General features: G+C 35.2%; 1 protein-coding gene across 1 annotated transcript, besides 1 other annotated feature; it reads right to left on the bottom strand.

Annotated features, from left to right (window-relative positions):
- Positions 1-1,226: 1,226 nt before the first annotated feature.
- Smp_032950 (putative calmodulin (CaM)) lies at positions 1,227-1,630 on the bottom strand. The gene is made up of 2 exons (XM_018788702.1): positions 1,576-1,630; positions 1,227-1,493 (listed from the first exon to the last, which is right to left on the bottom strand). The coding sequence occupies exons 1-2, from the start codon at positions 1,584-1,586 to the stop codon at positions 1,292-1,294; spliced, it is 213 nt and encodes a 70-aa protein (XP_018654218.1). The 5' UTR covers positions 1,587-1,630; the 3' UTR covers positions 1,227-1,291.
- A 5,681-nt stretch (positions 1,631-7,311) lies between these two features.
- Positions 7,312-7,395: a sequence feature (Short protein (Smp_139960, CCD81624.1) was converted to a misc_feature.).
- The last annotated feature ends 5,950 nt before the right edge of the window (positions 7,396-13,345 follow it).

Below are 13,345 nucleotides of genomic sequence, written 5' to 3' on the forward strand. Positions count from 1 at the left end.
CAAGAAACACCGGGAGATTCTCCCACCTACTGAATACCTTTGTGTGAATCCACTTACGATGGACATTCTTACTAAATAGTACTGTAATCAGTTGGAGCTCATGGGAATTCCAATATTGAAGCTCTGATATTATTGAACTCCTCACATTCCCATGTACATAAAAATGTAGCCACCTTATGAACACATTTTGGCTCGAACTTCACTGCTAGGTTTTAAATAATTATTTCAGTGGACATATTAGTGGTCAAAATATTATATATACATAGAGTAGAGCAATAAAAGTGGTGAACTTTGACGGATTCAAGTATGGAGAATACGATTGCCAATGGATAGTCATCAAACCGTATTACTAGATAACTAAACTGAAGACGTCAAGGCGTTAGACAGAACAACCCGAGTTATCATGCATCTACAGTTGGGGACAGTACGAGAAAATGTTTTCTGCCTGGTCAGAAATAACAGGAACATTAGCTACTACCCGGTAAACTGTCTCCCAAGTTGCGACAACACTGATTAAACGTAAGGGTATTCAGACAGAGTTAGATTATCTCTACTTGAATCAGAAGTGTGCTCAAGGTCCGAAGTAGGTTAGAATCCCTAACTGCAGCCTTATGTATATTGACCAAGAGGACATAACATATCTCATGACTTCACTTGATACAGCCACGCGAATCTCCCTCAGCCTATAAAAAGCTTGGAAGGCCAAGAACAAGGAAGTAGGAGAGGATTTTAGGATACTATGCGAGATTTCATTGCTCTCATGTGTGCTTTCGTGAAGGACATTTGACCCGAAGTTATTTGAAGCTTTAGTTAGACAATTATCAGATTGTTCCTCAGTGACGCCATCTTACTAGCTTTTCAGGGTGCCTGCATACATACGAGCCAGCAAAGCATCCAAACGCGCTTTTCTTAAGTATCCACAGAGAGAACTCCACTCGGAAACAGTAAGGTCACTTTATGACGTTGAGAGACCTATATACATTACACTAAATCTATTATTAGTTGATTGGCTTCAGGCTAGCGATTCGTAAAACCGCTTCAGACCGAGGCCGTCAGCTAAACTGCAGACGGATCATCTGAACTCTGAGAATGAAGCAGTGGAGGAAGATGATGAGTACCTGCTCATGCGAGCGCACAAAAGACCACATAGTAAAGAAGTAATTAACTCCGACTTTGTTACTGATAGATCATAGTCGCAATCATTTTAGTATGAAGAACATGATATTGGTAAGCAGGAATTTAATTCATAAAAGAACAAAAAGCAAAATATTCATTTAGCGTATCATATTACTCATGAGGAAAAAAACTGGACCAGCTCATCAATACTCCACTCTTTATCACCATCCAGATCGTATTTTTCCATAAATTTTTGGACAGTACTTTCTGACAGTTTGCGATTAGAATTAAGTTCTAATATCTTTTTAACTTCTTTCGAGGAAAGTCGCCCCGATTTATCGGTATCGGCATAATCAAAAAGCGCCCTGATATCCTCCCTGAAATAAGTAAAAAATAATCGGTCGTTAATTTACTGATAATTTGTACGCAACATTGTATGATACACTACTAACCACTTACATGGACAACATGACTCGAGCGAGGCTGAGTGGTAATTCACTGTACGAAGTTGCCGTTGATAGCAAATTAGTGTTTATATACTAATCAGTCTATCCAATCAGATTATATGATTTGACCTTGACTTGACAACCAAGGTTGTACTATTTTCATCAGGTCACGTTAAGTAGCAAGTTGATTGGATGAAAAGAGAATTTGTTTGTTAGACTGGAGCGTTTAGTCGTGAAATGGCCTTTTAAGCAACTGGTGTATATTGTACCATCTTTGCTTTCTGATTGTATCATCCAGAGAAATCATTCATCCCAGTTTGGTGCGAAACAGACAACCCATGGAAGTTCTCGACTTAAGAACTGAATCCTTTATATCACTCCGGAAACTCTTCAGTTCCATTGACCTTTTAAAGTCAGCCACGTGATGCGAATTTATTGAAGGCGTATTGTCTCAATGAAGTTTGGTATTCTTATGTGTGTTGTGTGTACTTGATCTTTTGTTACAGCTGTACATTAACAAACACTGGTAATGAAAGTGTTTTGAAGATAATGCATGAGATTCTATTTTTAATAATTGAGAACCGCACTACGAATTATTATACCTATAATCTTAATTGACTTCAGGATTAGACGATTAAATATACGTTCAACCTGTGATGAGTCTCAAGAAATCATGTCTCAGAAAAGGAATCTAGTCAGGGTTCCATGTCGTTTCGTTACATTGTGAAGATATACTTTGTTGATGAAATTGGGGTCTACTGAAAAGCCATAAAAAAGCCACAGATGTTTACAAAGGTGAGAAGAAATGACTTCGGATTCAGACAGAAAGCTACTTCCCACTAGCTGGTGAGCCAAGATAACTGAAAATGTGGAGATTTCACATTTTAAAACTTTAATATTTAGATCGAAAACCCTAAAGTGTAGTTTCCGTGGTAAACGGTATGTTCAATCACGTGGTTACTTAATTGACAGCACTATTGTACCCACTTACGTAAGGAAACTTATGAAACCACCGAAGTTCTCTTCAGATTGTGAGTGTTTTTAAACGCTAAATTCTGTTATTAAACAGTGGATAGAGTTATGAACTGATTTGATCTATAGATTAATATCAAGTCGATTATTTATCATGAAGCTTTCCAATAAGACAGAATGGATTCAATTTGAAGTGCTTGTGGCCTCGTTTGTAGTGGGTGTACTTAATCAGGCAAATGGTTGAATATTTGTGAGGTAGGAATTAGTTATTTATCTTTTGTCACTATGATGAACTGATTTGATCATGATAACCAATATATCAAACGATTACTCAGTGCAACAGAACTCGAGAAATGTAGGATAGATGTCGCTACTCCTTAAGTAACTGAATGATTTGATTTTAGAGCCAGTAGATTTTATCTCAAAAAAGACCAGATTCCAAGTTGTTAGATGTACCACTAGATATTAAATACCACGTGTGTTAGAAAACTGACATCTCAAAGATTTTATTGATAGATCCAACAGTTAAGTAATGAATGTTCAAAAAGGGAATTATGCGACATGAAAAACACATTACAGCAGTGCATTTGTTTATGCTTGTTTCTTTGTAGTTGCCTGACAAAGTTGTTAAGAAAAACCAGCGAGTAACAGCGACTTTATAACTTAGTAATTATCATCGAAGGTAAAGGCCTCTAGACATACAGTGGCCATTTAAGCTATTCTTCTTTACAAACTTTTTATTTCTTTCTAGACAACCATTGCAAATTTAACTAAATGGACTAATAGATATCATCAGTTGATTACCAGTGTTAAGGTTCTATGTACTAAGCAATCCTTGAACCAATTCTTGTGCGCAATTTGTTTTGATGTTCAACGGTGGACTTTCTCCATATAATGTAACGTACAAAGGTCCATTTCAGGCTTCATTTCAAACAAACCATTTGGTAGTGCTGATTGTTGAGGACTTTTAGTGGAACCAGCATATATATATATATATATATATAGCATCATACTTTCCAAAAAATACCTTCATGAATTGTTTAGACTCAGAACGTGAAGTTGGTAAAATTAAGTTTCACTTTTGGTGGGTATTTTCGGCGGCGCTGTCTTCTTGATACTACATATAGTGGAAAGTCATACACAGATTGCTAGTTTTTCTATCCTTTATAAGTTTATCATATTAAAATTGTATCTGTTAACATTGTAATTAGTGATTGAGTATGGACCACACTCTATGAGGACCGCTGATACTATCTGGTTGCTCAAACTAATGTAGCTCGAGCTGGGTTTGGGCTCTGACTCAGTGACTAAAAGTCAAACTCCATAACCACTAAGTCACCACCTATTTGGATAGTTAAACTAAAGGCGGTATCATAAGTGACTGAATCCCCTTGATATGTACTTTATAAAAGTATCTGGTATAGCAGATTATCACGGCTACCATACATTCATTAAGAAGCTAAGAGCTTAGTAAAGTTCGTAACTTAGTTGTCCAAAGTAGACGGTATTTTTTTGAGAAATCGATCTGTAGGAGTAAATTTCATAAACATAATAATGCCATTTAATGATAAAATTGACTGTATGGCGAAATAATTAAGATTTTAATACGGGTCGTAGGCAGTGTCAGTTTTGGTCTTTGTATTACAAGCAAAGAAACTGAATGAACGCAATAATCGTCTCATCTTCTAACCAATGTTATCCCGTCATTAAGACCTAGTGTCTTAAAAACTCATTTTCCATTGTAAGTCATCATTGTAATTACTAAAACAGTCTCTTACGACTGTGACTTTGAAGATACTTCTTATTTAGAATTGATTGTATAATGAGTGGCGACCGTCTTTATGCTTATCTAGTCTTTTAAGTGCTGATCAAATTCTGTCGATTAAATTGCCGTGTGGCCACTAGACTAAGATACATGACACGGCGTGCAATATATTGCGATGCTAGAAAATCATAGACTTATGTTTCGTTCTAGTTGACACTTGTTAACATGGAATACCTACAATCTTAAGGCAGCTGATATTCCCTTCGTGACTTGCATCCACATCATCCGGCTTCACAGTCTAAGATATTACCGCTGAACAACTCGGACCTCCATCGACCTCTTGTCGCGCAGAGACATTTACTATTGGTTGATCACCGAGTTGTGACCAATATAATTAGCACTTAAGAGACCAGAGTATTTCACTCATAGGGTAAAGGTAGGTAAATCTAAGAGGAATTTGTGAAATATCTGAGCTTGAGTGAGTTCTTCAATTATGTTGACTATTACAGGCCCAACTGTTTTTACTCTGTTTCGTCACGTTATTTGGCATAAAATGCTTTTTAAATATTTAGTAAATTAATGACTATTTAGCTTAATAAAAAATCACGGCGTGTTAATCAAAAGCGCTTTTCAAGGTCAACTGGCTGTGCAAAACCGGAAGGAGAATATAAATACTATCAGTACACAGATCAACGCCCACACTGTGAACATATCGGCCTCTACATCAATGTGTATAAATTTGTTTTGACTCAATTCTTCTACTCATCTAGTCTAATTAGGTGTGTATTGAAAGCTGAATAAAATAATGTTCAAAATTGTTCTGTCGTTAATGTAGGTGATGGAGTCATTTTGTGTTTTAAGAAAATGTGGTTTCCACTAAAATGAGTCATATGTATCACATGAAAATGAAGTGATATACTAATTAAAGCAACCATTAATGTTTAATCTTAATTTACAGGATTTTGGACTAGACTGGTACTTAATTCTAACACTAACTTTCAGCTCAGACTCTCAACTTGTGATTCACTTTTATAATGACTTCATGGAACAAGTTCAAACCCGTACCATTTTGATAATAAGGTAGAACGTCATTTCAAATATCTTCACTATTAAATCAATCAGTTGAGGATGGAGTAGGCAATATAAAACTGAGCAAAGCAAAAATGACAAGATTTCTAGAGGAGATTCTATTTCAAAAATTCTCTTCACTTATAAACAGTTTAAAATTACAATAAGTGGTGTAACTATGATCAACGACTTGACTTTGATTAGTGGAGTTGGTTATTGATAACGGAACCGAAGATTATGACAATAGGGATATTAGAAACCATGTTACTAGTGAAGATTGATGCTTGTATGAGCTTTGTGAAGATAGTCATGCGAAGTAAAGTAGGTAAGATTCAGACATAGGGTCCTAGAAACGCTTTCAGAAAACCTCACCGACATTTTTGTCTCACTCCTTGTATATTTGCCAAAATAAATATATGTCAATAAACAGGTTTTACTGGAGGTGACATCAGAAAGTGTACTAATAAGCTTTTATTAATTTAATGAGAATTTAGAATTATATATCATGAAACTAGTTTAGGTGTAGGAACTCTTTTTAGTGCCGTCCCAGTTCTTCCTTGAATTTCATCCCCATTAAATTAAGAGTAGGTGCAGACACGTTTTTTGACAGTTGGATATTTTTAGGTCTCAGGATACCCCTTTCCATACTTCATAGCAGTTTTCTGGTCCTCATGTTCTAGAAGAATGTCTTCGATGATTGTAGTCCTCTTATTTTATCTACTGAACACACTACTCTAGCTATATTAAAAGGATTTCACTATGTAAACTCTGTAACTTACAAAATTAGAACAGTTACATCCTAAATATAAACCCGTCTGTATGTATACTATCCTCAAAAGTTCCGTCATTACTTAGTTCTACCTAAAGTTCAAGCAGTCGAAATTCTTATCGTCTCCATACGTCTCTGTAAACATGATGCTTAGGTAAGGATCGTTGAACTAGTGGGACCGTCGATTGGGATGATTCACATCAGTATAAATAATAAAATGATATCATCGATACATTTGGAGTGTTATGCTATATATTTTTTTTAAATTTCGTGCTTAAACTCTACTTGTCTAAAGTTTGCTAGAAAGATGTCATTCAATATAGGTCCTAGTAAGCCTTTTCAACCAGACTAAAGAATAATATAAAGATATGTAAAATAGTTCTATCCTTGAGTAACTTTATAGATTACTGAAAATCTTTTGAATTGAGTAAAGGAATCACAACACAAACAAGCTTGAATAAGAAGAAATAAGATAGCGAAATAATGGGCTTTTTCCATCTCAGCAGCTGTCATCTTTTATTTATCTGCTTAAGGTTGTATTTTTCGCCCAATTTTGATCAATGTTTATTATGATTTTAATGAGTTAACATTTAAAACTACTGACTATAAGGCTTTCTCCCTCATTGTTCATTCGAAAATGATTTTTATGGTTGCTGAACGATTCCTCCATATATCACGCTTTCAACTAGGAAAAAATACTAAATCTCCACAACACCCCTTCTGATAACTTATTTTCCTGTTAATAGTTTTTGATCTAAAAGTAATTAGAAATTTCCCGTATGGGGTTACAGTCTACCTTTAAACCAAGTTGTTTTTAGGTCGATAATCTCTAGTGCGTATTCGTTTGTCTGTTTAAACACATTGAAAAGGACAGAATGTTATTGTGTGATTTCGAATTCACATGTGTATTTCAGCAAACTTGATTAATTCACTATTTCACTTACTGTTAGATGAAATCAATAATTATAACAAAGTTATGAAGGTGTATATATCTGTTACAAATTCCTGTGTATAGCGTGGGTGAATAACAAAATGAATGTAACATTAATAAACTGTATGAATAATGTAATCAACGAGATAGACAATAACAATGATGGAAAAAAAGTAAGAGTACATATGAAAATAATTTTCAAAACTGTTGTGACCTGACAGTAGGTGAAGGTCATGGCAGAAAAATGACTAGACGGTGGATTTTATTAGTAAGTACTGCCTTAGCTCAGCCTAGTAAACATGGAGTAAAAAACTTGAAAGACTCATAATTCCTAATAAGGTGTGAGGTTAGTATGGTAATTAGAAGTATTCGAATTAATATATCAACTAAGAATTTCCGAAATAGTGGTATTTAAGGCAGTAGAACTAGATGAGCACAAATGAACGTGTTATATTTGGAATTCGTAATAAGCGCACAGTCAAGTACAAAGAAATCATCAGTTAGTACAGATAACACAGCCATACATGCTTAGTAGTTATGTAGCATCCGGCATTGTCGATTGTTGTTCTGTTCATTTAATGGATGAATGTTAAATATAAGAGTGTAATTTTCACTAGAGGTTTCTTCTCAAGCCCTAAACTTTACTATATTTATATTTTTCATCCGGCGTGTTAGGGTGAGGTACAATAACGTGTTAATTGTAGGCAGACGTGGTTAACTTCAGATCCCAACACTCAATCACTAATTGAACGGAAAGGTGACCGAAAAATCATTAATACGATACATTTATTGATCATTGTACAACGGTTGGATAACCTCACACGTAACTAATATCCTGAGACTGTTTTCTCTCTAGTGCATTCGAATATATGGACGACAAACAGAATGGTCTTCTGAGTTATTTTCTATGTTGGTTAGGTCTCGCTGGAAGACATTCATCGATAGAGAGGTAAAGTATTTTTTTCAGTCCTGGCTTGCGTGAAGACCTCGTGTTCCTGATGTGTTGATTTGCACTGGCTTGCTCCAGTGCAGTATCTTAGTAAAATATGTTATTGTTCTCATATTTCGACTCCACATTGTTCGTTGGACTGTTACTGGATGTTGTAGTCATAATAGCTTTGCTCCATTAACAATAGGGTTGCAGTAAGCATAGTTCAAATTTTACTCCTAATTTATTATCCTACTGATGATTTGTTTCCAGAATTATTAGGTTTCAACGCTGCCCGATATAACAATAACAACTAAGTAATCATTTAGTAGTAATAATTGTAACTTTCGTCTCGATCTTTCATAGATCCGGATATAAATATCTCAAAACAAAATTCTGTGATTATGAGATTCCAAGGAATACGAAGTTGGTCATATGTTCCACACTCTATTAATTGTGGAAATTTTCAGTTATTTAATCAGTGACGTAAAATTGACATATTTCTCAATCCCTTCATTTGATTGGCGATATCAGGCAGTGAAAGCGCTGTAAGCCATTGGCTTCATTGTGCACTCGTCAACAACAGTCAGATATAGTTTCCCCATTACAGTTCTTATGAATTCAGCACAGATTCATTGCGATAATAATTTCAGTTATTGAATAGTGGTGGAGAGTATATCCAAAATTGTTTCATACTATTGAAAGATAGTCATTCGGGTCTTGACACCATTTGTTTTATTCCATCCTAACAGCCGTACATGTGTGCTAACGACTGTGAATAATTGGGTGGGTGTTGATGCGATCTTTTCGCAATCAGCTGGTTTCATAAGTTGGACATGAAAGGGTAATAACGAATGAAACAACAACCTTAGGATTATCAACACGGTAACAATGGTTACATTTACTACTGGTCTGTTATTATCAGCAGGCATCCTTTGACTTCTTGACAAAAGCTGCTCGGACATGGAGAATAAGTCTGACATTTTAATAGGAAGATTATCAGAACTATGTGATATATGAGTTCTGAGTATCCTCATTTATATGGACTACTTAAAATTCACAAATCAAATATTCCCTTACGCCCAATTTTATCAATGTGCCGATCACCTACACATAACCTAGCTAAATGTCTAACAAGATTGCTGGATCCTATGTAAGTATTCTCTGAAAGATTCTTTTGAATTGGTCGATCATGTAGATGGTATTATTATCAAGGGAAAGACAATGTGTTCATTCGATGTAAATTCCTTATACACAAATGTACCTTGGAAGAAGGCTGTTGACATATTATGTGAGTACATATCTTTAAACAACCTTAAATTACCCGCCCTTTTAAAAATTCTTAAAGATCTACTACTATTATGCACTGGCAAAGTTCAGTTCACTTTTGAAGGCGAATACTTTCGCCAGATTGATGGGATTGCTATGGGTAGTCCGTTAGGGCCGTTATTAGCATATTTGTTCTTGGTACATGTTGAAAATCTGACTGAAGACCTAATCGAAAACGTGTTACTTTATAAGAGATATGTGGACGATATCTAAGTTGCCTGTGAAAGAAAGGATGATATGAACTGTTTATTGAATAAACTTAACATTATTCAAAACGACATCAGTCTCTCATGCGAAGAGTAGAACAACGACCAGCTTCCCATCCTAGATATACTTCTAAGTAAACGAGAAGATGGCTCAATCAAAAGATCCATTTTTCAAAAACCGACGTGGACAGGCCAATACCTTAGTTATTATAGTTATTGCCCTGTGCAGTACAAACGGGGTTTGATAAGGTGCCTATTTAACAGGCTTGATCGTATTTACACAAACGACGCTATTGGTGATAATGTTAAGTTGTTAAACAAGACATTAATGGGGAATGGTTATCCACTTAAACTTATAAATAGATAGAAAGTTCATGGTACAGTGAGACCTACTGTAGCCTAGGTGGAAATAAAGCCTGTCTACATCACCTTACCACTTAAAGATTATTCAAATAGCCTTTTATTGAAACGAAGGCTTAAATCAGTCATCAAAAAACGTGAGGAGCAATCGTGATCTGAAAATTAGGCTGTGTGAACATGTACCAAAATGGTTGCAGAAACAAATAGAATCAAATGACCCGATGAGAGTAGAGGATAAACAGCCATCATCCTCTATTGCCAAACATATAATCAAAACAGGCCATAAGATTGATATTAATTCGGCTTTTGTGGTGTTGTATAAAAGTGTAAAAGGGCGTATACTAAGTTCACTTGGTATTGTTTGTTTGAATCTTCCCATTGATGTTTAGGACCACAATTGATCAGTCTCTTATTGGCATATGTGCATACTGTGCGTATTGCCTCGATATAATCTTAATTCACAAGCATTGTAAGCGGAGATACCAAGTGAATTTAAACTTCACTCCATCGCACAAGCAAGTGGCTATCAGGAATCAATAGCTGAGTGGATAGCGCGATGGCGTTTGAAGCGAAAGGTACTGCGTTCGAGTCGCAGAGTGGAGATCAAAGTAGACTCTTAAACTGGAATTTTCAACTTTGATTATAGGTGAGGGATGATCTCTCATTGATTTCAGCATTTAGTGAGAAAAACTTCATGGCAGAGCGTCACCTTGCAGAGAAAAAGTTTAACTAGTCACATTTTTTAAAAAACAAATTAATTCTTAACACGTGAAACTCTGGCTCCCTAAACAATGAGTTCTCTTGTAGTACTAGTTCAGCTGAAAGTTATTCAGTAACCTAACAACTTGCACCACCTTTGAGTCCCATTCTAAACTAACCAATAAGAAGTAAAGCATTGTAACAAACATATCTGGTATATGTGCATAGTGTTAAAATACCCAAGCTGATTTTCGAGCATTGACTATGTATGATTATCTATCTCCTGTGACTCCATCTTCGGAGATGCTATCGAAAGATCTGAGTTTGTGTATCTGTTGGTCTGAACTAATCTTTAAAAGTAAAAACAAGGTAGTGGGCAAACATTTACTATCCTCTTGGTAGAAAACCAGAAATATGTAAATAACAGTAGAATAATGACCATGGGTGGAATTTAAACTTTAATATCTATCGTTCGATAACGCTTATTTCCTATAAACTAGAGGCTATTTATGTAATCATATTTCACTGTGGAACAAATGCTGAAACCAAAAATGATTAATTAATTTGTTTAAGCAGACTAGAATAGAATGTAAGTGCTTAAACTTACCGAATTTTCAGAAATTTGAGGATAGTGCTAAATTAATGGAAAAATTTCTGAACGTTTTCAGGCTTTGATAGAATGTACTTACTTAATTTGATGTACATCTAAAAATTTAGTATAACCCTAGTAAAATGCCTGCTTTGTTTGTCTTTGTTGATTGAGAATTATTAATTTCCCAAATGTTCTGGAATTTGTATCATTTAGTTGACTGACTGTCTTCCTCTGCGTAAACAAGTCATAGTTTCAAATTGTTCGAAAAAAAACAATCACTGATAAGAAACGTGTTATATAAATGCTCATGTATTGTAAGCAAACATGGATAGTGTCAAGCAGTGGAATCCATGACGCGCGTTTCGTTCTACTTGAACTCGTCAGTTAGGTGTACCTGCATCTCAGAGTTGATGTTCACTCTGCGACTCGAACCCAGTACCTTTCGCTTCAAACGCCGTCGCGTTATCCACTTAGCCACTGAATCCTGATAGCGTCCTGGATTCCACTGCTAGCCACTATCCATCTTTGCTTACAATGCTTGTGAATTAAGATTATATCGAGGCAATAAGCACAGTATGCACATATGCCAATAAGAGACTGATCAATTGCAGTCCTAAACATCAATGGGAAGATTCAACCAAACAATAGCAAGTGAATTTAAAATTCATGTGATTTATTTTCTCCTTATTCAACCCTTTTTTGTATATTGTTGACACTACTTACTAATGATCAGTAGCCGGTTTAGTTCTGATGACATTTGAAAACCTAGAGTCCTTGTTTATTTATTGTTTTTTTTTACACACAAATAGCTTGTCATTTGAGTAACAATAATAGTGTTCAAGTTTATTAAAAATGTGTAATAGGTTGTTTTCTAGTTAAACTAGAAAAGTATGGGAAAATTTCGAATCTAGAGGAAGCTTTATTGCCCCTCCATCCATCAGTCTGTAAAATTTATCATTAAATGCAGAATAGGTATTCACTGTTCATTTGGGTAAAAGCTCCTTTATTCTCCTTATTGATGCCAGTAAACTTAGTTTTCTTCGCATTAGTTGCTTAAATATGTAATCTATAGTTTCTGTTAGTAAAATATTTAAGTACTGATGTTATATCGAGCGACAAAAAATTTGCCTCTTAGATGTATACCTTTTATCAGGCTTACGGATTCAAATGCATTTTTTATACCGTAATTGATCAAGGCATGGTGAAATGGTTCTAATAATCTCATCAACCATTTCGCTATTGAATGGTGTAGTGAGTTTGATAAGTCGAGAGTTGTATATATAGTATCGGCGATTTTTGAACAATCAAAGGTCTCTGAATCGTCAATAAATATTAATCTACGTTGGATTATGATATCTCGATCAGATCATGGTTACTCATGATGGCATGTAAAACAATCAATGAGTTAGAAAACTTTGAGGCAGGCAATGATACGTAACACCCTTAAAACCACTACTTACTAGTTGAAACTGGTCATAAGGTTGACATCAAATCAGCGTTTGTAGTGTTGTACAAAAGCCTTCAAGGACGTATACTAAAGTTTATTGAAGCCTTGGCTATACGGAAATTGAAACCCCTTTATGTGTTCAAAAACAATTTGTTCTTACCCTGGTAATGCTTATTTATTATCCAGAGTAGTCATCATATTGTTTTTGTGTACTTTATTTATTTTCTTACCTTAACCTATGCAGCTCAACTTGTCATCATTGAAAAAACAAGGTCAATGTTTCACCAAAAACCAAAACAGCACATAAGCGATTGTGTCACATCCCATTGTGTATACCAATTTACAAGTATGTGCGGAAACACGTACATAGGGAGGAGCAATCGTGATTTGCAAATAAGGGTGGCGGAACACATACCTAAATGGCTACAGAACCAAATGAATTCCAATGGTCAAATAAGATCACAGGATAGACAAATATCTTCCTCCATTGCGAAACATTTAGTTGAAACTGGTCATAAGGTTGACATCAAATCAGCGTTTGTAGTGTTGTACAAAAGCCTTCAAGGACGTATACTAAAGTTTATTGAAGCCTTGGCTATACGGAAATTGAAACCCCTTTATGTGTTCAAAAACAATTTGTTCTTACCCTGGTAATGCTTATTTATTATCCAGAGTAGTCATCATATTGTTTTTGTGTACTTTATTTATTTTCTTACC

The sequence above is a fragment of the Schistosoma mansoni genome, chromosome W (assembly GCF_000237925.1).
Source record: "Schistosoma mansoni strain Puerto Rico chromosome W, complete genome".
Taxonomy (NCBI): Eukaryota; Metazoa; Platyhelminthes; class Trematoda; order Strigeidida; family Schistosomatidae; genus Schistosoma; species Schistosoma mansoni.